Source organism: Martes martes, assembly GCF_963455335.1.
Source record: "Martes martes genome assembly, chromosome: 9".
Classification (NCBI taxonomy): domain Eukaryota; kingdom Metazoa; phylum Chordata; class Mammalia; order Carnivora; family Mustelidae; genus Martes; species Martes martes.
The window spans coordinates 102942707-102965561 of NC_137896.1; the positions used below are offsets into that span (position 1 = coordinate 102942707).

The following is a 22855-nucleotide window of genomic DNA, read 5'->3' on the forward strand; positions in this document are numbered from 1 at the left end:
CATGACCTGAGCCAAAGGCAGAGGCTTAACTCACTGAGCCACGCAGGCGCCCCAGTATTTTTATCTTTTCATTAAAAGTTAATCTTTTTTAGTGATGATGAGTCTTAGTGTATGTATAAAAATTAAACATTTCATTAAAACAAGAACTTTTAGAAATGCTATTTATTTATTTGTTTTTAAATATTTTATTTATTTATTTATTAGAGAGAGCATAGCAGGAGAGAGGTAGAGGGAGAAGAAGAAGCAGACTCCTCGCTGAGTTGGGTGTCCAACACAGGGCTCTAATCCAGGACTCTGAGATCATGACCTGAGCCAAAGGCAGATAGATGCTAACACGGCTGAGCCACCTAGGTGCCCCTGGAAATGTTTTTTAAATAAGGACATTTACAGTTTCTGAAATTTGAAAATCAGTTCTGTTTGAAAAATATTTTTCATTTATTGTATGAATTTTACTTTGACAGGCAGTCTTAGAAAGCATAGCCATTTTTAAGACATTCAGAGACTTAGAATGCACAAATTCTAATTATGTGCTCCTGTTTGTTTTCATTCTTTCCCCTAGGAATTGAGTAATGGCTCCATGGTTAGGATCACTATTCCTGAAATTGCCACCTCTGAATTAGGTATGATTGAGGTCAGACCTCGCTTCCGTGTATTCTCAGTTTGAGTGCTAAGATTTGTAGTATTTGCTGATTTGCAATTAGTCATTGGGATTTTTAAAAATTTGCTGTTTTTGAAGCTGTGGGATTGAGGTTTTTACTTAGCAGAGAAGCTGTGAAGAGCTGGGGATCACTTTTCAGTGTCTCCTCCATGTGTGCTCTAAGACTAGGAGTATACTTGAAGGATGTACTCGTTCTGTTTCTCTGAGATTTCTTATGTTGAAGAAGGCCATGCAGTGAGTAGATATGCCTCTTGCAAGAAAACCTGAGAAACAAGGAAGCCTAAGCAGCTAAAACATCTTTTGGCATATGTGGTGGCTTTAAATCATAAGAGACTCTTAATCTCAGGAAACAAACTTAGAGTTGCTGGGGGGTGGGGGGAGGATAGGGTGGCTGGGTTATGGACATTGCTGTGAATTGTGTAAGCCTGATGATTCACAGACCTGTATGCTTGAAGCAAATAATACATTATATGTTAATTTAAAAAATAAATAAATATTTCTATTGTTAGATAAATTGAGAAATTAACATAATTGCCTTAATTGAATAAAACTCAGTGTTAGAGTCAAAATACAGTCAGGTTTATTTTAATAAAATTAGAGTCTGCTTAAGTTATTAAAACACAATTTGAAAAATACTAGGAGGATATTTCTGATAGAGAATAGTAAAACTTCAGAATTGGAAGGATTTATCAATAGTTCTGAGTTAAGAAAAGAATGTATAAGAAAATTCACAACATCTGTTACTTTCAAAATCTAAGTGGCAAAGCAAAGCATTGGCAGATTGAGTGGTTTCTGGAATTTGGTTAAGTAGGATAGAATGACTTTTTCATTTTAGGAACTATCTTTCGTTGGTGTGGTAAAATGATACTGTGAGAAGGTGTGGAGATACCTTGCTTTTCTAAGAGGTATTTAACCAAGTAATTTCAAGGGCATATACCTCAGAAGTATAAACCTAAACAAAAAATATGAAAACAGATAACAGACTAAATAAAATAAATGAAAGCAGAGTAAAATCTTACTCTCTCATAGCCAGATAGAAGTCACATAAGTTCTGTACTTTGCTTAGAACTTTCTGTACTTTACTTAAAAACATTCCTCAGCCCCTTAGGCAGTATCTGGTTTACACTTGTTCTGGATTCAACCATGACAAACTTGGTTATTTGATTTTTCTAGCATTTCTTCTATTTGACTCTAATCTTTGCTATATGTATACACACATAGCAAATTGATGAGAGAGGATATGCTGCTGAGGATGGGCCTGGTGACAGTGGGAAGGGAAGAAGAGAATCCTCTAAAGAGAAGATGTGAGAATACAAAAACATTGCGGTTTGAGGCCACTTAACTACGAAAAGCAGACCCAGGCCTCTTCAGCACAGTAGCATGATAGTGTAGTACTGTAACTGATACTTCTACAGCACTAAGGAAGTCACTAAGGAAGCTATGTATTATGTAATGTTGGCTGATCCCATGATGTAAAATATTTATAAAGTAAATGGTGTCAGAAATAATTAAAAATTATAAAGTTTGGTTAACAGGGATGTTAACTCATCGAGAACATTGTTTAATGATAGTTAAGCATTGCTATTTGAGGTTGCATATTTTTTTTTTTTTTTTTTTTTTTGAGGTTGCATATTTTGAGTATTGCATATTTACTGAAGTATTTCAGCAGTATTTTATATGAACTTATTCACGTAGAAATTACATGTTTTTGATACAATGTCCTTTATTGTCCAAACTAGAGTATTTCTGAGAGGAAAACGGAGCTGTTAGTAATTGCTAGGGCAGTGGGTATAAATCAGTTCTGTCTCAGGTTAATCTGGACTGTTGGTTGTCTTATTTCTGATCCACAATCAGTGAGGGAGAGGAAAGCTGCCCTTAATCTCTTGCAGTTCCTGTTGGATTCAGTAGTTGGTTTAAGTTTCAAGTGATCGGCTGGGAATGTTTTTGTCCCACTGGGTCTGTAATGACAGTTCTCTTTTCAGAGTAATTGGCATTTACACTAAAGTAGTTAAAAAAAAAAAAAAAAAAACTTTCTTATTGAAAGGGGAAAAGAAATGCATATGGGAAGCATACTAAAATTAATCTTTGCTTTTAATAGTGCAAACATGTTTGCAAGCAATTAAGTTTATCCTGCCAAAGGAAATAGCTGTTCAGATGCTTGTCAAGTGGTACAGTGTCCACAGCGCTCCAGGAGGACCCAGTTATCACTCTGAGTGGAATTTATTTGTGACTTGTCTCATGAACATGATGGGTTATAACACAGATCGCTTAGCATGGACCCGAAATGTAAGTACATATAATTGTGTTTTTTTTCTGAGTTATCCTGTTGTTACCAATGTAATGTTTGCATAATTGGTAATATAGTATTTAGAGTACGTAACAGATCAGTTTACTAATAGGTAGAATAGACCCAGGCCTCTTCAGCACAGAGCATGATAGTGTAGCACTGTGACTGATATTTCTACAGCACTAAGGAAGTCACTAAGGAAGGTATAAATTATGTAATATTGGCTGATCCCATGATATAAGATATTTATAAAGCAAATGGTGTCAGAAATAATTAAAAATTATAAAGTTTTGGTTAACAGGGATGTTAACTCATTGGAACATTGTTTAATGATAGTTAAGCATTGCTATTTGAGGTTGCGTATTTTGAGTATTTAATCAACAAAGTAGAATAATACTAAGGCTTATTGTGTCTACCTGTATGGTAAATCATATGTCATTTAATATTTAAAGATCATATTTTATTAGTAATTATAATTACTGAGTTTTGTAACATGGGAGAACATATTTGACTATAATTTCTCATTTCATCCTTGTAAAATGACTGGAAGTTATGCTAGGATTAGTAGTAATCATCTTGGTTTTATTAATGAAGAAACTGAATCACAGAGAGAACACAGACTGGTGATTTGCTCCAAACAGGGCCTAGACAGTGTCTTCTGAATGATGGCTTAGTGTTCTTCTCTGTAGTTTATACTGTTTTCACAACACAAATTGCTTAGTCTTTGGGGAGGAAGGTTTGATTTGAGGGCGATTTAAAGGACTTTAGTCTAAGTATCTACTCTGTTAATGATACAAAGCTGTATCCCTCATTCTATCCCTCGTTTTATCCCAGAAACTTTCTTATAGGCCTTTAACAGGGTTATTTACAAAACCAGCAGTATTGGTGATTCCTTTTGGGTCTAGAGATCGCTCCTAGGACAACCTTGCCTGGGTTACTCTGAAGAAAATCACTCTGGAACATACTTACCTCTGTCTGGTAACTCAGCTTACAGTTTAGTCTCATACTAGTAAATTCATTTAAAAAATCATTTTTTTCTTTCTATTATGACTGTACATTCTTACAGAGGAAAATCTGGAGAATTGAAGAATTAAGAAGAAAATAATTCTACTCAGATAACCACTCTGAACATCTTTGTATTGCCTTTTAGATAAAACAACAATGAAAAATTCCAATATCATTAAAAATTCTTAGGAACCCCCCCATTTTATCATCTTCATAATAGGCTACCAAGTGGTTTTATCATAATTAACCAACAGCTAATGGATCATTGTTAAATTAGTTTTTTTTTCTCATTAGGAATAGTTTGCAAACACAGATCTTATAGCTCTAGTCCTTTCCTAAGAATTTAACCTTAGAAGAGCTATTACTAGGTCAAATAATTTTCAAAAAGGGTTGTCCAGTTGACATTCTCACTAGCTTTATTTAGAAGTGCCCATTTCAGCATAGTGATGATTTGTGGTGTGGTGAACCTTTGCCAACTTAGTGAGACATTTTCTCTCATTCCTGTCTAAGTAAACGGGAATGGGCTTTTCAGATTCTTATTGGTCATTTATTTATATAGGCTCCATGCCCAGCATAATACCCTGAGATCAAGACTTAGATGCTCCATCAGCTGAGTCAGGCAGGAGCTCTTCTCATTGGTCATTATGTTTGCTGGTTTTTGACTCACATTTCATGTCCTTACCTGTTCCATTTTCTTCTCTGCCCAACAGCCAAAGTAATCCTGTCTAACAAAGTCAGGTCATATTACTCTGTTCAGAATCCTCTAGTACCTTTCTTTCCTACTCAGAGTAAAAGCCAGAAGCGTGCAAGGTGCTATGTGACCCATCCCTCTCTTACCTCTCTCATCTTGTCTCCTCATCCCTGCCTTGCTCACATTGTCCCCACCACACTGGCATCCATTTCTCTTCTTAGAACACACCAAGTGTATTCCTGCTTCAGGATCTTTGCACTTGCTATTAACTCCAGAGAAAAAGCCTTTCCCCAGACAAGACAAGCCTAGGTCTTCTTCAGGTGGCACCTCAGTCCAGCCTGCTCTGTCCATTCCATGTGGAATTGTTACTATTCCCCATGCTTTTTATCTCCTTTACCTGTTTTGTTTTTCCCTTAGCACTAATTAAGTATGCAGCATATTTTACTTATTTATGTTGTTTGTGTGTGTCTCTTCCTTCTAGAATGTGAATTTTTTTTTTTTTAAGATTTTATTTATTTATTTGGCAGACAGAGATCACAAGTAGGCAGAGAGGCAGGCAGAGAGAGAGGAGGAAGCAGGCTCCCTGGTGAGCAGAGAGCCCAATGCGGGGCTCGATCCCAGGACCCTGGGATCATGACCTGAGCCGAAGGCAGAGGCTTTAACCTGCTGAGCCACCCAGGCGCCCCTGGAATGTGAATTTTATGTAAGCAGGGATTTTTGTTTAGTTTTGTTCACTATCTCTAGGACCTATAGTAGTGCTTGGTATAGATGGATACTCAGTGAATTTGTTAAGTGAATGCCCTTTTACGTCTGAATGAGATACTGTTTTTAAGAATTTGTGTTTATTTTATCATATGGAAGAATTTCCCTCTGAAATTTCCTTGAGAAAAACCTTCCTGGGAAAATAGGGACAATTTTCTTATTTTAAACAGTTGCATGAAAACTACTTTATTCCACATTTTCTCATTCTTCATTAAATATGAAGAAATTGAGCCTTACTAGGAACTGAGGATTTCAGTAGTGCTTCAGCTTTTTGTGGTTGTTGTGTGTGACTGTGCTGTGGAACTCGTTGATGAATACAGGTTCTTCTGCCCCATTCTCTGGCAGAGAGCCAGTGCCTCCCCTCAGGTTTCCCTGTTATGATGGAGCACCCACCATTTTTTCTTTTGTAAAGAGGGATGGGGCTCTCTGACTTATTTATTGGATAACAGTCCTAAAAGAAGGAATAAGGAAATCAGTTCTGAGGCTGAGTTGCTGCACGTTTATTTATAGGACTGCATAATTAAACCCTTGCTATTCTTTTGTCCTTACATCAAAGCTCAGGATGAAATGGCCCTCAATGGCAAATAGTTTTCATTTTGCTTTGTTCAGATTTATTCTTTTTTGTTTTCATTTAAACAATGGAGGGGAGAGTAGGCAGTATAGAATTTTTGCCAATGACTAGTTAAATGATTTTTGGCATTTCTTTGGGCCTTCCTTAATTTACTGGTGTGTTAGATGAGAGCACTGGGCCAGATTATGTTTCCTGGTTCTTCCATTCTGTGAACAGTTGCATCTGGGGTTAATGTTTTGTGTCCTTCAGGATGCCCATATTTTCATTAGTTAGAAGTTGAACCTCTGCTGGAGGCCAGGCGTGATGCCAGGCTTTTCAGATATGCATTAGGCAAGGTAGTTCCTCTCATGGAATCGACGGTGTCAGGAGAAGGCAGATAAGTATTTTACATCAGGTTATGATAAAGGTCAGGGATCTACTACAGAAGTGTATAACAGGTAGGTAGCCTGCAGAATATTAAAATAATGAAAATAAAATAGGTCCATATATGCTACAAAGAGGTATCCGTATCAGATAATTTCTGTTGTTTTCATAACCCTAGGTCTTGAAATGTGGTAACCATAGCAGGAATGAACGTTCTTTAGACTGTGGTACTTAGAATATGTGTGAGAGAGAAGGTGTGTATGTAGGTGTGCACGTATGCGCTATATTTTGGTTGAAGCTTTAAGATAGCTAACAGAAATGCATCCTTTGCTTTGACTTTTACTCTTGTCATTTTGTTTTTTGATAGTTTTGTCTTTGAGTTGGATGTGTTTCCTTTGAATACTTCGTAAGAAAACCTTTTCTATTGATCAGTTTTAAGAATTACTCAGTTAAAAAATACTTTATTTCACTTTATATTTAGTATTTAAATATCTTATATTAAATATTAAAAATAATTTATGGGACGCCTGGGTGGCTCAGTTGGTTAAGCGGCTGCCTTCAGCTCAGGTCATGATCCCAGCGTCCTGGGATCGAGTCCCACATCGGGCTCCTTGCTCGGCGGGGAGCCTGCTTCTCCCTCTGCCTCTGCCTACCACTCTGTCTGCCTGTGCTCGCTCGCTCTCTCTCTCTAACAAATAAATAAATTAAAAAAAAAAATTAAAAAAAAATTTATAAAAATTAAAATATTTATATTTAAATATTCAGCTTTAAAAATTACTTTATTGTTATCTTTAGTTTTTTTATAGAAATCAACTTTCATATGAGTGATATTGATTGATAAAATGTAAATTTTTTTAATAAAGCATTGGAAAATAGCCATTGTCATTTATGGGCTTATGGTTGATTCATTGGTAGTTCAGTGCCCATGTGAAGTAGCAGAGGTGGCAAAGGTGATGGGGGGAAACAAATAAGAGTAAATGTTGAGAAAAGTGCTTTTATATAACTGTATTAGTTAGGATAGGCTAAATATGATAGAAAGTCCTTAAAAGATATAATGGCTCACACAATAAAAATGTAAGTCTTGCTCAGATAACACTACTTAGCAGGTAAAGAGGCTGCACAGTTATTAGGGACCCAGGCTGTTGCAGCAGCTGCCATCTTCAACATGAGGCTCCAAAGATTGCCCTGGGGTTGACTCCATCAGTTAGGTACAAAGGAGAAGAGCCTAGAGGAGCATATACCAGAATTTTTCATGAATAGAGGGGGGCCTGGAAATGGTAGCATCCGCTCCCTCCCTCCCTTCCTTCTTTCCTTCCTTTTAAAGATTTTATTTATTATTTATCAGAGAGAGAGAAAGAGAGCACAAGAAGGGGAAGTGGCAGGCAGAGGGAAAAGCAGGCTCCCTGCTGAGCAAGGAGCTTGATGCAGAACTTGATCCCAGGACCCTGGGATCATGACCTGAGCCGAAGGCAGAGGCTTAACCCACTGAGCCATCCAGGCACCCCTAACATCCACTTTCATTCATAGTTATGCTGTCACAGGGTCATACCTAACTCTGAGGGAGGCAGGGATATGTAGCGTGGCTGTGGGTCCTGGAGGAGGAGGAGAACTCTTCACTTTGAAGAGTAGCTACCTGCCTCTGCCCTAGAATTGTTAGCCTGTCCACTATAGACAGACTCTAAATAAATGTCTGCTTGGTTCTGACATTTGGCTAACATTGGGTGTACTTAGCATATTTGGGATATGGCTCAAGGTCCTCGTTCTACTACAGCAGTGTTGATCTGTGTCATCACAGAAGTTGAGTTGGAAAGAAACCACAGTGGCAGTGCCTATGAGCCGAGGCACTGTAGTAGATGCCTTGCATATATGATTTCATTTCTTTTTCATAGCGACCTGAGAGGAAAAGTATTCATACCATGTTTTTCTGGATGAAAAAATGAGTTTTGGTGATTTTCTTTAGTTTCCATAATTCATGGAACTGATATTTGAATTTTTTAAGTTGAACAGCTAACAGTGATAAATGTGTATGATTTTATCTTTTTTGGGGTTGTCTTTTTCAGTTTGACTTTGAAGGATCACTTTCCCCCGTCATTGCACCCAAAAAGGCAAGGCCTTCTGAGACAGGATCTGATGATGTAAGCATTATTATTTCTTGCTACTACAAGTTCATTTTTGGGTACTCTTGTTGATTTGTGTAACTTTTAACACCTTTTGCTTTAATACTGTATAGCAGTTATTTTGAAGGTTGAATATGTTATGTTTTCTGTGGTTATTCACATACTTTTATCTTTAATGATCATCTAAAAATTACTGAACATAGGTAATACTGCATGATTTGAATTTGGATTTGTTGATGTTTTCCTGCTAATTAATCCTCTGATTTAGGTTCTCAATCATATTAGATTCCACGGTTATATTCTTAAGTGATTAAAAAAATTTTTTTTAATTGAGGTATAGTTTACATAAACGAAATGCTCAGATCTGAAGTTTACAGTTTGATCAACTTTGACAAATGAATACTCAAGTAACCCATACCCCCTCAAACACAAAACATTTCTATTATTCTATAAAGTTTCCATGTGCCACTTTTTTTTTAAAGATTTTATTTATTTATTTGACAGAGAGAGAGATCACAAGTAGGCAGAGAGGCAGGCAGAGGGAGAGGGGGGAGCAGCTCCCTGCTGAGCAGAGAGCCGGATGATGGGCTTGATCCCAGGACCCTGAGATCATGACCTGAGCCGAAGCAAGAGGCTTAACCCACTGAGCCACCCAGGCGCCCCTCCAAGTGCCATTTTTAATCATTCCCTTTCTCTATTTTTGAAGCAACCACTGATCTGAATTGTGTCACTATAAGTTAATCTTGTCTGTTCTAGAACTTGATAGAAATTAGATGTGGTACATAATCTTTGGTATAAGGTTTCTTTGATTCAGCATATTTTTGAGATTCATCCCAGGCGTTGCAGATATCAGCACTTTGTACCTTTTATCGTTGAGTAGTATGAATATACCATAGTTTGTTTATACATTCTGCTGATGGATACCTAGGCTGTTTCCGTTATTTGCCCATTATGAATAAGGCCACCATCAGTATTCAGTGACAACTATCTGTGAACATATATTTTCATTTCTTCTGGATAGATACCTAGCACTGAAATTGATGGGTCCCAAACTCATTATACTACATTACACTCTAACGAGTGATATATGAGAGTTCCTCTTGTTCTTCATCTTGGCCAACATTTGCTGTTGTCAGTCTTTTTCATTTTAACCATTTGAATGTGTATAAAGTAATTTCTCTGAGGTTTTAATATGCCTTTTTCTCAGGACTAATGCTATTAAACACTTCTTTATGTGCTTATTAGCCACTTACATATCTTTTTGTCAAGTTTGTGCTCAAACCTTTTACAATTTTTTAACTGGATTTTTAGAAATATTTATTGAGCTGTAGAAGTTCTTTATATATTCCGAATAAGAGTTCTTTGTTTTGTATGTCTTAGTATATGGCTTAATAGTGTTTTTTAATGAGATTTTTTATTTTATTTAATTAATTATTTGACAGAGAGAGAGAGAGAGACAGTGAGAGAGGGAACACAAGCAGGGGGAGTGGGAAGAGGCTTTCCATCGAGCAGGGAGCCCGGTTTGGGGCTCGATCGCAGGACCCAGGGATCATGACCTGAGCCAAAAGCAGACGCTTAACGACTGAGCCACTAAGGCACCCCTGAACAGATCTTTAAAAATTTTAGTTACTCTTATCAATTTTTACTTTTATGGCTTATTCTTTCTGTATCTGGTCTAAGAGTGTTTAAGTTAGAATAACACACTGTATTAAACCTTACAAAAGCATCAGTAAATTCCAAGACCTGAAAATAGCATAAACCATATTCTCAACACAACACAGTAAATCAAAGTAGAAACCAAAACAGACTCAGTACTTGGAAAATGGAGTACAATCAGTGTGAATGTAAAATTCATTTGATTATTAGGTTGTAATTGCTAGCCCCAGCATCTTATAAATAAATATACTAATTGAATACAAGTAGACTTCTCTCCTTATCAAAACAGATCAGTGTAGTGGTCACTAAACTTACCTACCTGTACTTCCCACCTTTTATTCTTTACTTTTGGCTTCATAGGAGATCACCTAAGATAATCTTAATTTCTTCCTCAATCTCTATAAATAGTGGAATTCTTCTCTCCGTCTCTTTCCTAATACGGCACGACTAAAACTTTTCAAATGGGTTTTGAAGTGATTTGTCTTAATGTCTATTGCTGGCATCTGGAAATTGCTTAGCTATTTTGATGTAGGTTTTAATTTTTTTCAACTTAATGTAAAAATAGGACTTGTATTATTTTAATGATGACATTATAAGGAGGCATTATTTAAAAAATTAATATCTTCTTTATTTTCTCAGGACTGGGAGTATTTACTAAATTCAGACTACCACCAGAATGTTGAGTCTCATCTTTTGAATAGATCTTTATGTTTAAGTCCTTTGGAAGTTTCCCAGATGAAGGATGAAGATTTTTCACAGAATCTCATTCTGGATTCTTCTACACTTCTGTTTACTCATATACCTGCAATTTTTTTTGTTCTTCACCTTGTCTATGAGGAGCTTAAGTTGAATACTCTAATGGGAGAAGGAATTCGTTCACTTGTTGGCCTTCTTGTTCAGTTGGCAAGGTAAATATTATTTGTGGATCAGAAACTGCCAAGAGGTCCTGAGATAACTTGATCTCAGCCCTGAATATCATATAGGAACCTTATAAATAAATTTCTGAAATCTACCTTTTCAGAAAATCAGAGCATTTTCTATAAACCACAGAAGTGTTTTAAGGTACTGGCTATGTAAAGCCTTGTGGGCTGTTAATGGGTTCTTAGTCTTTGTCCTAAGATTAGTGGGAAGTCACAAAACTGTGTTAAACAATGGAGGTGACCTGTTCAGCTCTTCATTTTGACGAGATGACTTGGCACACTGTGGTGGGGGTTCTGTAACACCTGCTATTTTGTATAATACCAAAATTCAAATAGGAGGTATGGTTAACATAATTGTAGTTTACATAGTTGAATTATAGATATCATGACCCCTATTTTAATGATGATGAAACTTGTCTAAGTTTGTTCCTAAGAACATGAATATTATTTGCTAGTTGAGAGTTCTTTAGCTGTGTTTTTGTTATCTCAGTCTGTGGTTGTCCCTGTCTTTGAGGCTCTTGTAGTGTATCCACATTAAGATTGTGTTTGGCACTGAATTCTGAAGGTCATATTTAGGTGCTGTTTCAGCCTTTGTGACCCTTGGTAATAAAGAAAATTGAATTTGAATTGAAATGTCAACCTCTGAGTTAAGATTATAGCACATTTTCTAATTTCTATGGTCTTCCTTGAAACTCTGAAATTCTTTTCTGAAATGTAGCAGTTTTAATTGATGGTTCAGTTTCTCTTATGATGAATCATTACTATCATGAAAATTCTTTTGTAATGAAATGACTTCCAAACTCTAACCATGGCTTTCTGAAATAAGTAACATTTTTATAATGTTTTGCATTTTAAAGCTATTTTTTACATACATTTATTATTTAATCTTCAAAACTTCTGAGTGAGTGAAGGAGAATTTGCCTACTTCCTGGAAGAAAATACTGATGTTCGTAGAGATAACTTGCTGAAGACAACAAAACTAACAAATAATAGAGGAGAAACTAGTTTTGTCCCCATAAAAGTTACCTAGCAAAATGTTTGAGTTGCATTTGTTGTATTGGGCACTTCAAGGTCCAGAAATAGAATAAAAGGACTCTAGATTTGGTTATCTTCTTTGTCGTAAGTTTTTTAAATGAGAAGTTGAACCGATGAATCCTCTCTTTGGGGGAAAATACTCTACTACCTTTCTTGGGATTTCTTTTTTATATGCTTTTATTGTTTTAGGGATTTAAAATTGGAGCCTTATGTAGATCATTACTATAGAGATTACCCAACACTTGTCAAAACTACTGGACAAGTGTGCACAATTGATCAAGGTAAGTGTTTATATCATTAAAGATTTTCTAAATGGTGAATGATGTTTGCTTGTATTTTTCTCGGTGAATAGCACTATATTTCCTACCATTAGTCTCTAAGTCAGAGGTGATATCTTTCCATCAGGTAGATTTCAGTTTATAGTGTTTGATCTCTGACTTATATAGTAAGAGATAACATTAACTTCTTCAGTGTGTGGGAAAAATTCTACCCATCCCCATGTGCTAAGGATGATTTTGCCTTAGACTTGTCTAATCAGTAGCCAACAACCATCTGTTATTTCGTACTGAAAATTCAGTTCCTTAGTTGCATAAGCCACATTTCAAACTTTCAGGAACCACATAGGGTAGTGGCTGCCATATTGGATAGTACAGGTTATAGAACATTTCCATCACCACTCTACTGCCCTAGACCTTGAACTATAGGTACTCAAGATCGGGGCCCAATTGTTAAGAGTGGAATCCTAGGTTTCTCCTGTTTTCTCACCGTTAGGATTAGGGTACGAAATTTTAGTTAAATTCTTTATGCCTTGAGTACAAGAATTTGTTAAATTTCCATCCAGAATGGGATAGTAGTCATTTGGTCTACATATTATAGTAAAATATTTTCTGTGGCAGAAAACATGAAGTATTTTGGAGAAAAATGTTATTCTGTTTCCAAATGGCACATACTGCCCATTTTTCCTTTAGAATAAAATGGTATTGTGGGGTGCCTAGGTGGCTCAGTTGGTTGAGTATCCGATTCTTGATCTCGGCTCAGGTCCTCATCCCACACTCAAGAGTTGAAGCCCCATGTTGGGCTCTGCACTAGTCATGGAACCTTCTTTTTAAAAAAAGGAATAAAATGGTATTATCTTAATGTATTCTTATTTTTACATTCTTTATAAATGTTTGCTCTAATTCTAAAGGTCAAACAGGATTTATGCATCATCCATCGTTTTTTACTTCTGAGCCACCAAGTATTTATCAGTGGGTGAGTTCTTGTCTGAAGGGTGAAGGAATGCCTCCCTATCCTTACCTTCCTGGAATCTGTGAAAGAAGCAGACTTGTAGTCTTGGTATGTATTGCCTACCTTGTTTATTTTTTCTTTTTCTTTCTTTCTTTATTTTATTTATTTATTTATTTATTTTTAAATTTTTTTATTTTAATAAACATATAATGTATTTTTATCCCCAGGGGTACAGGTCTGTGAATCGTCAGGTTTACACATTTCATAGCACTCATCATAGCCCACACCCTCCCCAATGTCCATTTCCCCACCACCCTCTCCCGTCCCCCCATATTTATTTATTTTTTAAAGATTTTGTTTATTTATTTGACAGAGAGAGTGAGATCACAAGTAGGCAGAGAGAGAGGAGGAAGCAGGCTCCCTGCTGAGCAGAAAGCTGGATGCGGAGCTCGATCCCAGGACCCTGAGATCGTGACCTGAACTGAAGGCAGAGGCTTTAACCCACTGAGCCACCAGGCGCCCCTATTTTTTTATTTTTAAACTTAATTTTAAAAACTATACAAAAAATGAACTTTTTTTTTTCATTTTGTGTACATTCTGTAAATTTCAGCAAATGTATAGTTTCATGTAGTACCACCATAATTAGGCCATAGAACAGTTTCGTCACCCTCAAAACTTCGCAGAAGCTTTCGCGATTCATCCAAGTTGTTGTCTGGTCAGCAGTTTGTTGCGTTTAATTGCTGAGTGCTAGTCCTTTGTCAGGTATTTCACAGTGGTTACCCATTCACCCGTTGAAGATATTTGGGTTGGTCCCAGTTTTTGGCAGTTATGACTACAGCTCCTATAAACATTCATGCCTAGGTTTTTGTGTGAATGTAAATTTTCATTTCTTAAGGGTAGATATCCAGAGATAGGATTGATGGTTAAAAAGTAAGTATTTTTCATTTTCCATTGGATATTCTTTTCTGCATTGTTGAAGATGAGTTGACCATAGAGTTGAGTGTACATTTCTGAGTTCTCTATTCTGTTCCACTGATCTCTGTGTCTGTTTTTGTGCTAGCACCATACTGTCTTGATGATTACAGCTTTGTAATGAACAAGAAGTCTGGAATTGTGATGCCACCAGCTTTGGTTTTCTTTTTCAACATTCCTCTGGCTATTCAGGGTCTTTTCTGATTCCACACAAATTTTAGGTTTATTTGTTCCTTTTCATTGAAAAAAGTTGATGGTATTTTGATAGGGGTTGTGTTAAATGTGTAGATTGCTCTAGGTAGCATAGACATTTTTTTTTTTTAAGATTTTTATTCATTTATTTGACCGGCAGAGATCACAAGTAGGCAGAGAGGTAGGCAGAGAGAGAGGAAGGGAAGCAGGCTCCCTGCTGAGCATGGAGCCTGCTGTGGGGCTCCATCCCAGGACCCTGGGATCATGACCTGAGCTTAAGGCAGAGGCTTTAACTCACTGAGCCACCCAGGCACCCCAGCATAGACATTTTAACAATATTTGTTCTTCCAGACCATGAGCATGGAACGTTTTTTCCATTTCTTTGTGTCTGCCTTTGTTTCTTTCATGAGTTTTCTGAGTACAGATCCTTTCTCTCTTTGGTTAGGTTTATTCCTATGTATTGTATGGTTTCAGGTGCAATTGTAAATGGGATCAATTCCTTAATTTCTCTTTCTTCTGTATAGAAGTTGGTGTTGGTGTATAGAAATGCAACTGATTTCTGTGCATTGATTTTATATCCTGGGACCTTTTTAAATTACTGTATGGGTTTAGCAGTTTTGGGTTGAAGTCTTTTGGCTTTTCAACATAAAGTAGTATATCATCTGCAGAAAGTGAGAGTTTGACTTCTTTGCTGATTCAGATGCTTTTTATTTATTTTGGTTTTCTGATTGCTGAGGCTAGGACTTCTAGTACTATGTTGAACAGCAGTGGTGATAGTTGGACATCCAATTCTTTTTTTTTTTTTTTTTAAGATTTATTTATTTATTTATTTGAGAGAGAGTGAGTGCAAATAAGAGAGAGCATGAGAGGGTAGAAGGTCAAAAGGAGAAGCAGACTCCCTGCGGAGGTGGGAGTTGGATGCAGGACTCCATCCTGGGACTCCAGGATCATGACCCGAGCTGAAGGCAGTTGCTTAGCCAACTGAGCCACCCAGGTGCCCTCCAATTCTTTTAATACCATTTGTTGAGAAGACTGTCATTTCTCTATAATTTTTGCACTTTTGTCAAAAATTAATTTGCGACAATATTGTGGATCTCTTTTAGGCTTTCTATTGTAGTTCATTGATAGTATTGCTGTCCACACTGTGTTGATTCCTGTAGCTGTATAGTGAGTCTTAAAAATTGGTTAGTGTAGGGGCACCTGGGTGGCTCAGTGGGTTAAAGCCTCTGCCTTCAGCTTGGGTCATGGTCCCAGGGTCTTGGGATCGAGCCCCACATTGGGCTCTCTGCTTGGCAGGGAGCCTGCTTCCTCCTCTCTCTCTGCCTGCCTCTCTGCTTACTTGTGATTTCTGTCTGTCAAATAAGTAAATAAATCTTTAAAAAAAATTGGTTAGTGTAATTACTCCTTTTGTTACTCTTCTTTTTCAAAATTGTTTTAGCTATTTTAGTTCCTTTGCCTTTTCATTTAAATTTTATGTTCAGCATATTTATAGCTACAAAAAATTCTGCTTGAATTTTTTCTCCAAAGAAACATCTTTACTTACTTTAAAAAAATTAGTTCACTTTAAATAGTTAATACGTGTCCAAGGTCAAACCTTCAAATAGAACCAAAGGACTTTGGTAAAGGTGAGTCCCTTCTCCCAAGGGCAGCTGGCCTACAGGTCCTTTGTGTAGCTTTCCAGAGGTGGGGCCTTCCTAGGCTTATAGGAGAACCCCATGCTTTTGTTTCCTCCACAGATACCACCTGAATGTAAATGTCTTTGTATCCCACATCTTTTCCTTATTCTGCATTCTGCTTTGCTTCATGTTGAGAGAGGCTTCAGAGTCCCCTGTGGCTCTGAAACAGGCATGTAAAATAGTAATTCTGCTTTTTTAAAAATATGGTGGTAAAATCTACATAACATGATATTTATTATTTTAACTTTAAGTGTACAGTTAATTCAGTGGCATTAAATACATTCACAGAATATTAAGATCAGGTTAATCCCAGACTTTCACATCCCTTGATGCTTTTGTCGAGACATTTAAGTGAAACCACCAAATACATTGGTCTTTTCCAACTCTGCTGAATGGGGTGTAGACTTGGTATAGTCTCTAGCCACAAAGAGGAGCTGGAGAAATATGAATATACCAAGTTGGTCAACCTCCAACTTAAATTATGTTAGTCAACTTATAGATACTACGATTATGGCCTTTTTTTTGTTGTTGTTAAATAATGATGTCAGTTAGGTTCAGGATTATGTCATTTGTGATGCTTATATAGGATTTTTAAGATTCTCCAGCATTGTAGTAAAATTTTAATAGAATTGTGCTACTTTTTTCCAGAAAAAAAATAAAAGCTACTTGCAGGTACAACTCTTGGTGGTAGTAGCAAGTAGCAAATACTCAAAGGAGAACTTTGAAGGCCAAAATGGAGAAGGGTGTGGGTTAGGGTTCACCTAACAGAAGCAGTCCAGGTTTATGAGTGGGGAAAGTTTGGTAAATCTGCATAATGGAATACTACTCAGCAATAAAAGGAAACAAACCACTGCTGTATGCAGTAATGTGAATGAATCTCAGAGGCGTGCTAAGTTAAAGAAGAAAGACACAGAAGATTATCTATTCTAAGATTCCATTTATGCAACATTGTAGAATAGGCAAAACTGCAGGGAAGGAAAACAGGTGAGTTGTTTCAGGTGCTGGGTATAGGAGGAGTGGATTGACTACATAGGCTATAAGGGAAGTTTTTGGTGTGATGGAAGTGTTGTATATCGTGATTGTATTAGTGGTTATATTATTATATAATGTTTGTCAGTACTTAGAGCTGTACACCTAAAATGGATGGATTTTCCTATACATAATTATATCTCATTCCTTTAAAAAATAATTTTAATTTTCTCCTTTTGCAGAGTATTGCACTCTACATACTTGGTAATGAGAACTCTGTTTCTGAGGATTCCTCACAGTATTTATCCAGAATAACTATAGGTAAGTCAGTGTAGTGATAGGCTTCCCAAAATGAATTTTTTTTCCAAAACAAATTTTCATAAATGTTGATATCAGAGTTGAAATTAAAAAATGAAAAACTTCCTAAGTGTGTGTTTTAGAGGCCATGTCTTGCCTCATTTTTGAGGTGACCTCTTGTACTGTTGTAGCCTGCAGTCCACAGCTGATTTTCAGAGACCAGGAGTACTTCAGATTTAACAAGTTTTTTGTTTTCTCAATGAATGTAAAAAGGGCTAGGGTTAGGGTTAGTATTTCCAGTCTGCCAATGGACTGCTTATTTTGTTATGTTTTAGGAGATGTTTGTGAATTTTTATTTCCCAATATCTTCTACATGTTATATGTTTGCTTTATGAGGATGACTATCTAAATAAAATTTCATTTTGTTGCCTTTTAGCCCCTCAAAAGTCACAAGCAGAACAAGAAGAAAACAGGTGACTTTTGTTCAGATTGTGCTTATATATTAAAAATAGAAAGCACTGTTGTGTTTTACTGTTGAATTACTTCATGTTTCATTCCCTTACAGGTTTAATTTCAAGCATTCTACATCAGTTTCTAGTCTAGCTGAACAATTAGTTGTCTGGATGACTAATGTAGGTAAGGTAGTCCTTGTTACTTTCTACATGTCTTTGAGATGCTGGTGAGAGCCACCTGCTTTCCCCAGACACGTCCTTGTTAGTAGGCCCTGTTTCCTCCCAGTGAGCTAGAACTGTGTGGCAGGACAGGGGCTCTCACTCTGTGTAAGTGTCCTGCAGGACCAAGATTGTGGCCCATCAAGCCACACTTCCTTTCCCTGACATTGTCACAACTTCCATATCATAATCCTGCTATATCAGCTTTTTATCTCTCACTGGGTAATTTGCCTCTCACCTTAGGGCAGTCAAAGCTGTGACTCTGCAGACTGGCCTCAGAATGGAGGACTGTAGTTATTACACGTTCAAACTTGAAGCCATTGTAGTGCTCTCATATCAGAAGGGAGGATTTCTGGCAAAATCTAAAAGTAATTATACAGACATTTCAGGGTGCTTCTGAAGAATATAGGTTAGTGATTTAGGCTCCAAGATGAGGATACAGTTGGGAGGGAGGCAAAGGGAAGAAAGGAGTTCCCTATTCCCTTTTCCCAAAGCCGGTGCTCTTAGGCTTTAAATGGAGTAAAATACTAGACTTTTTTTTTTAAAGATTTTATTTATTTATTTGACAGGGAGAGAGAGAGAGAGAGATCATGAGTAGGCAGAGTGAGAAGGGGAAGTAGGCTCCCTGCTGAACAGAGAGGCCGATGTGGGGGCGCCTGGGTGGCTCAGTGGGTTAAAACCTCTGCCTTTGGCTCAGGTCATGATCTCAGGGTCCTGGGATTGAGCCCCGCATCAGGCTCTCTGCTCAGCAGGGAGCCTGCTTCCCCCTCTCTCTGCCTGCCTCTCTGCCTACTTGTGATCTCTGTCAAATAAATAAATAAAATCTTTTAAAAAAAAAGAGGCCGATGTGGGGCGTGATCCCAGGACCCTGAGATCATGACCCGAGCCGAAGGCAGAGGCTTAACACACTGAGCCACCCAGGTGCCCCTAGAAATTTTTTTTGAAAATGAAGAACTAAGAAAAACTTTAAATTATGGATATGAAGATATAAAAAAATGGCAGTGTTCTAGAATAGTATGTTATAAAGTAATGAATATTACAGGATGTCTGAACTCTTATTTAAAGAATATTTTAAATGACTTAGTTTTTGCTTTTATTTTGTGTGCTTCCTTGAAAATTATAATAATTGTCATTTAAAATTACAGATAGGATACTTAGGCTGGAAAGTATTAGATAAGCTAGTTATATTTGTATACTGTATAATATTTAGTAAAAGTGTTATAAGGAAACATTTTTACCTCAATAATTAACTTTCAATATTAATAAATAATATATAATAGTATAAAATTTAGAAAATCATTATAAGAAAAATAAATTTTATCTGAGGATCTGAAAAATTTTAAATATGAATCTATCGAGTGTGTAGAAAATAATAGTAAGGTGAACATTGTTGTATACTGGTTATCTACCATTAGAAATAGAACATTGCTAGTGTACTAGAAGGCCCTGCACCTCTGCTCCACATGTAATCTTCGTCTCACACACCTTCCTACTACCCATAATCATGGCCTTACCTAAATTTTGTATTAGCTCTTTCTTTTTTTTGTAGTTTCATCTTCCATGTTGTATGTCTTTGAACTTCATATAAATGGATATAGAGATAAATTATTTTTTTCACTCACTTCTTCCGTGTTGACTTGTATAGCAGTAGGTCATTCATTTTCACTGCTACATACTCCATTGTTTGACTATAGCACTATTTATCCATTCTGTTGATGAGAGTAGCTGTTTCCTCTCTTCCCTCTTTTTGTCATAGTGAATAGTGTTGTTACTGAATGTTTTAATAGTTGTGCATTTGTGTACAAGTTTCTGTTAAGCCTATTAGTGGACCATAGAGGTGGACCTATCTGTACCTGCCATGTGTTTTCCAAAGTGATCGTACCATCACCAGCTGTGGGTGGGAATTTATATTGCTCTACATAGTTGCCAACACTTTCTGTTGATTTACCTTAGTATTGGTCAAGTGAGTGTGAAATTATAATTGTAGTAATTTTAATTTGAGTTTTCTTGATCACTTTTCATATGTTTATTGCCCATTTGTGTTTCCTCTCTGGGAAATGTTTCTGGGTTTCTGGTTGTTTCTCTCTTTCTTAAGGTTTTTCTTTCTTTTATTATTATTTTTTAAAGATTTTATCTATTTGACAGAGTGAGTTGAGGGAGCACAACGAGGGGGAGGGGCAGAGGGAGAGGGAGAAGCAGACTCTTCACTGAGCAGGGAGCCTGATGCAAGGCTCAATCCCAGTACCCTGGAATCATGACTTGAGCTGAAGGCAGACACTTAACTGGCTGAGGCACCCTGGTGCTGTTTTTAGTTCTTTTAGTTCTTACACTAATCCTTGCTGTCTAGACACTAGTCTGGTAGTAAGATGAAAAAAATCGATCTGTCTTTTGTCAGAATAGATATTGATTAACTTGAGTCTGAGGATAATTGGGACAGTGGCAGGTTTAAATGAAAAATTTTCTCCCTTCGTTTCATCACAAGGTTTCACTTTAAGAGACTTGGAAACTCTTCCCTTTGGAATTGCTCTTCCCATCAGAGATGCAATTTACCACTGTCGTGAGCAGCCTGCTTCAGACTGGCCAGAAGCTGTCTGTCTCCTGATCGGACGTCAGGATCTTTCCAAGCAGGCCTGTGAAGGAAACTTACCCAAAGGGAAATCTGTGAGTATCAACATAGAAAGTTCAAAGTTCAGATTTAGTTTCAAAATCAAAGTAGAAATACTCTTCATTTTTTCTTAAGTCTTTTTACAAGTGTATATATCGGTTTGTCTTTTACATTGTATGCCCTATGGGGTTTATTATTGGGCAGATTTTCTTACTTGTAAAGTGAACATGGGAATAAGAGATTTTGTGAAGGTTTTGTCTTGCCTAGAACTTTCTTTCGAGTCAGGACAAGTACTGAGTCAGTAGACCACTACCATGACTCTTTCTTTACTTGTACTGTACTGGTTATTAACTACTTTGTAACTATTACATAGAAAAAGAGGGAGCACATGTATCTTCAGTTTGAATATGTTAACTATTTTCTCTTTTATACTTTTTTGATGCGTTGAATTTCTAGAATTTAACTTAGGTGTAAATATATGTTTAATCACATAAAACTGAAGTTGCAGGCAAGAGTTTTTTTGGGAGCTGCGATGAGACACACAGAAGTTATTTAGAAGATGTCTTAGGTTATTCCTCCTGATTTTCTATCCTTCATCAGTCTTCCTCTGCTTTTATAAAGAATGGGTTCTAAGAAGCCTTCAAGTAGAAAATGAAATACATCATTACTCTCCGATTATCTCTCTTTTAAAATCAGCCTCTTTTAAAACATAAACATGGAATTTTGACTTTTTCTAGAACTCTGTTTAAGTTAAAAAAATATAAATGAGGGGCGCCTGAGTGGCTCAGTGGGTTAAAGCCTCTGCCTTCGGCTCAGGTCATGATCCCGGGGTCCTGGGATCAAGCCCCACGTCGGGCTCTCAATGGAGCAGAGAGCCTGCTTCCCTTCCTCTCTCTCTGCCTGCCTCTCTGCCTACTTGTGATCTCTGTCTGTCAAATAAATAAATAAAATCTTAAAAAAAAAATAAATAAATGGTAGCACTGCATTACTCTGAGGGTCATAGGATTCAAGGATGGTTTTCCCACTCTTGATAATTCTTTAACTTTGGATTTTTTTTTTTCCCCCAAGAGTGAGTGGGGTGGGTGGGGGCAGGGAGGGAGCGAGAGAATCCTAAGCAGGCTCCACCCAGCATGAAGGCTGACATGGAGCTCCATCTTACAACCCTGAGATCATAACCTGAGTGGAAATCAAGAGTTGGACTCCCAACCGAGCCACCCAGGCAGACTGTACTTTGTTTATATCCCCAAGAGAACAGCACAAGTTTGCCTCATCTCATATTAGCTTTTGAACCAACACATACTCATCAAAATGGTGTAACTATTTATAATCCACATTAGGTCTTAGGCTATTAATGCTTCTTCAGAGCTTCAGAGTCTATCAAAATTTTATTTCTAACATCAGAGTTGCCTACTGAACCTATGAGAGTAGCAGTTTCCATGGGATTCCATCTCCAGCAGGGTTGGTCCAGCACATCTCTCTCTTAATCTGCACTCATATAATAGCTCTTAGTTGAATTAGTGTTTGTCCTACTTTAAACAGAAAACCATTTTTTTTTTTGCTAATAATATGATTATCCTTTCCTTTAGCAAGGTAAGTTTTAGCTTTAGACCTCATTTGTTACTATGAGTGAGAGCAGTTTAATATCATTAGCACTAAAACCAAATGGCATTGATAATCTTTGATCTATTTAGATATTGTTTTGAGTAATTCTATCTAAATTCAGTTTGTTCCATTATTTGAGGTTACATTTTATATTATTTGAGGCTACATTTTATGACTCATTGAAATTCAGTTTATCAGCTATTTGGATCTATACTTTATAGTTAACTCACCCAGTAGAATATATTTTTTTTAAAGTTAGATATTCCATAGGACCTACAATGAATATTTATGAACTAAGTTAGGGGTTAATTAGTCATATCTGCTATAATTTTTTTTGACTTTTTTTTTAAAAGTTTTTATTTATTTATTTGACACAGAGAGAGCACAAGCAGGCAGAGAGGCAGGCAGAGAGAGAGGGGGGAAGCAGGCTCCCCGCCGAGCAGAGAGCCTGATGTGGGGCTCGATTCCAGGACCCTGGGATCATGACTCGAGCCGAAGGCAGAGGCCTAACCCACTGAGCCACCCAGGTGCCCCTGCTATAATTTTTTATAGGCTAATGTTGCTTCCATGTTAAATGTT

At 37.0% G+C, this 22855-nt stretch overlaps 1 protein-coding gene across 1 annotated transcript in view; it reads left to right on the plus strand.

Moving 5' to 3' along the window:
* The window catches only part of ANAPC1 (anaphase promoting complex subunit 1), a 99041-nt gene that overhangs the window by 23608 nt on the left and 52578 nt on the right, over nt 1-22855 (plus strand). Inside the window, exons 15-24 of the mRNA XM_080813136.1 lie at nt 560-620; nt 2757-2944; nt 8398-8472; nt 10750-11018; nt 12255-12346; nt 13252-13400; nt 17344-17422; nt 17835-17871; nt 17964-18034; nt 20552-20730. Of these exons, the coding sequence (XP_080669262.1) occupies nt 560-620; nt 2757-2944; nt 8398-8472; nt 10750-11018; nt 12255-12346; nt 13252-13400; nt 17344-17422; nt 17835-17871; nt 17964-18034; nt 20552-20730 (1200 nt within the window). The remainder of the gene's footprint in view (nt 1-559; nt 621-2756; nt 2945-8397; nt 8473-10749; nt 11019-12254; nt 12347-13251; nt 13401-17343; nt 17423-17834; nt 17872-17963; nt 18035-20551; nt 20731-22855) is intronic.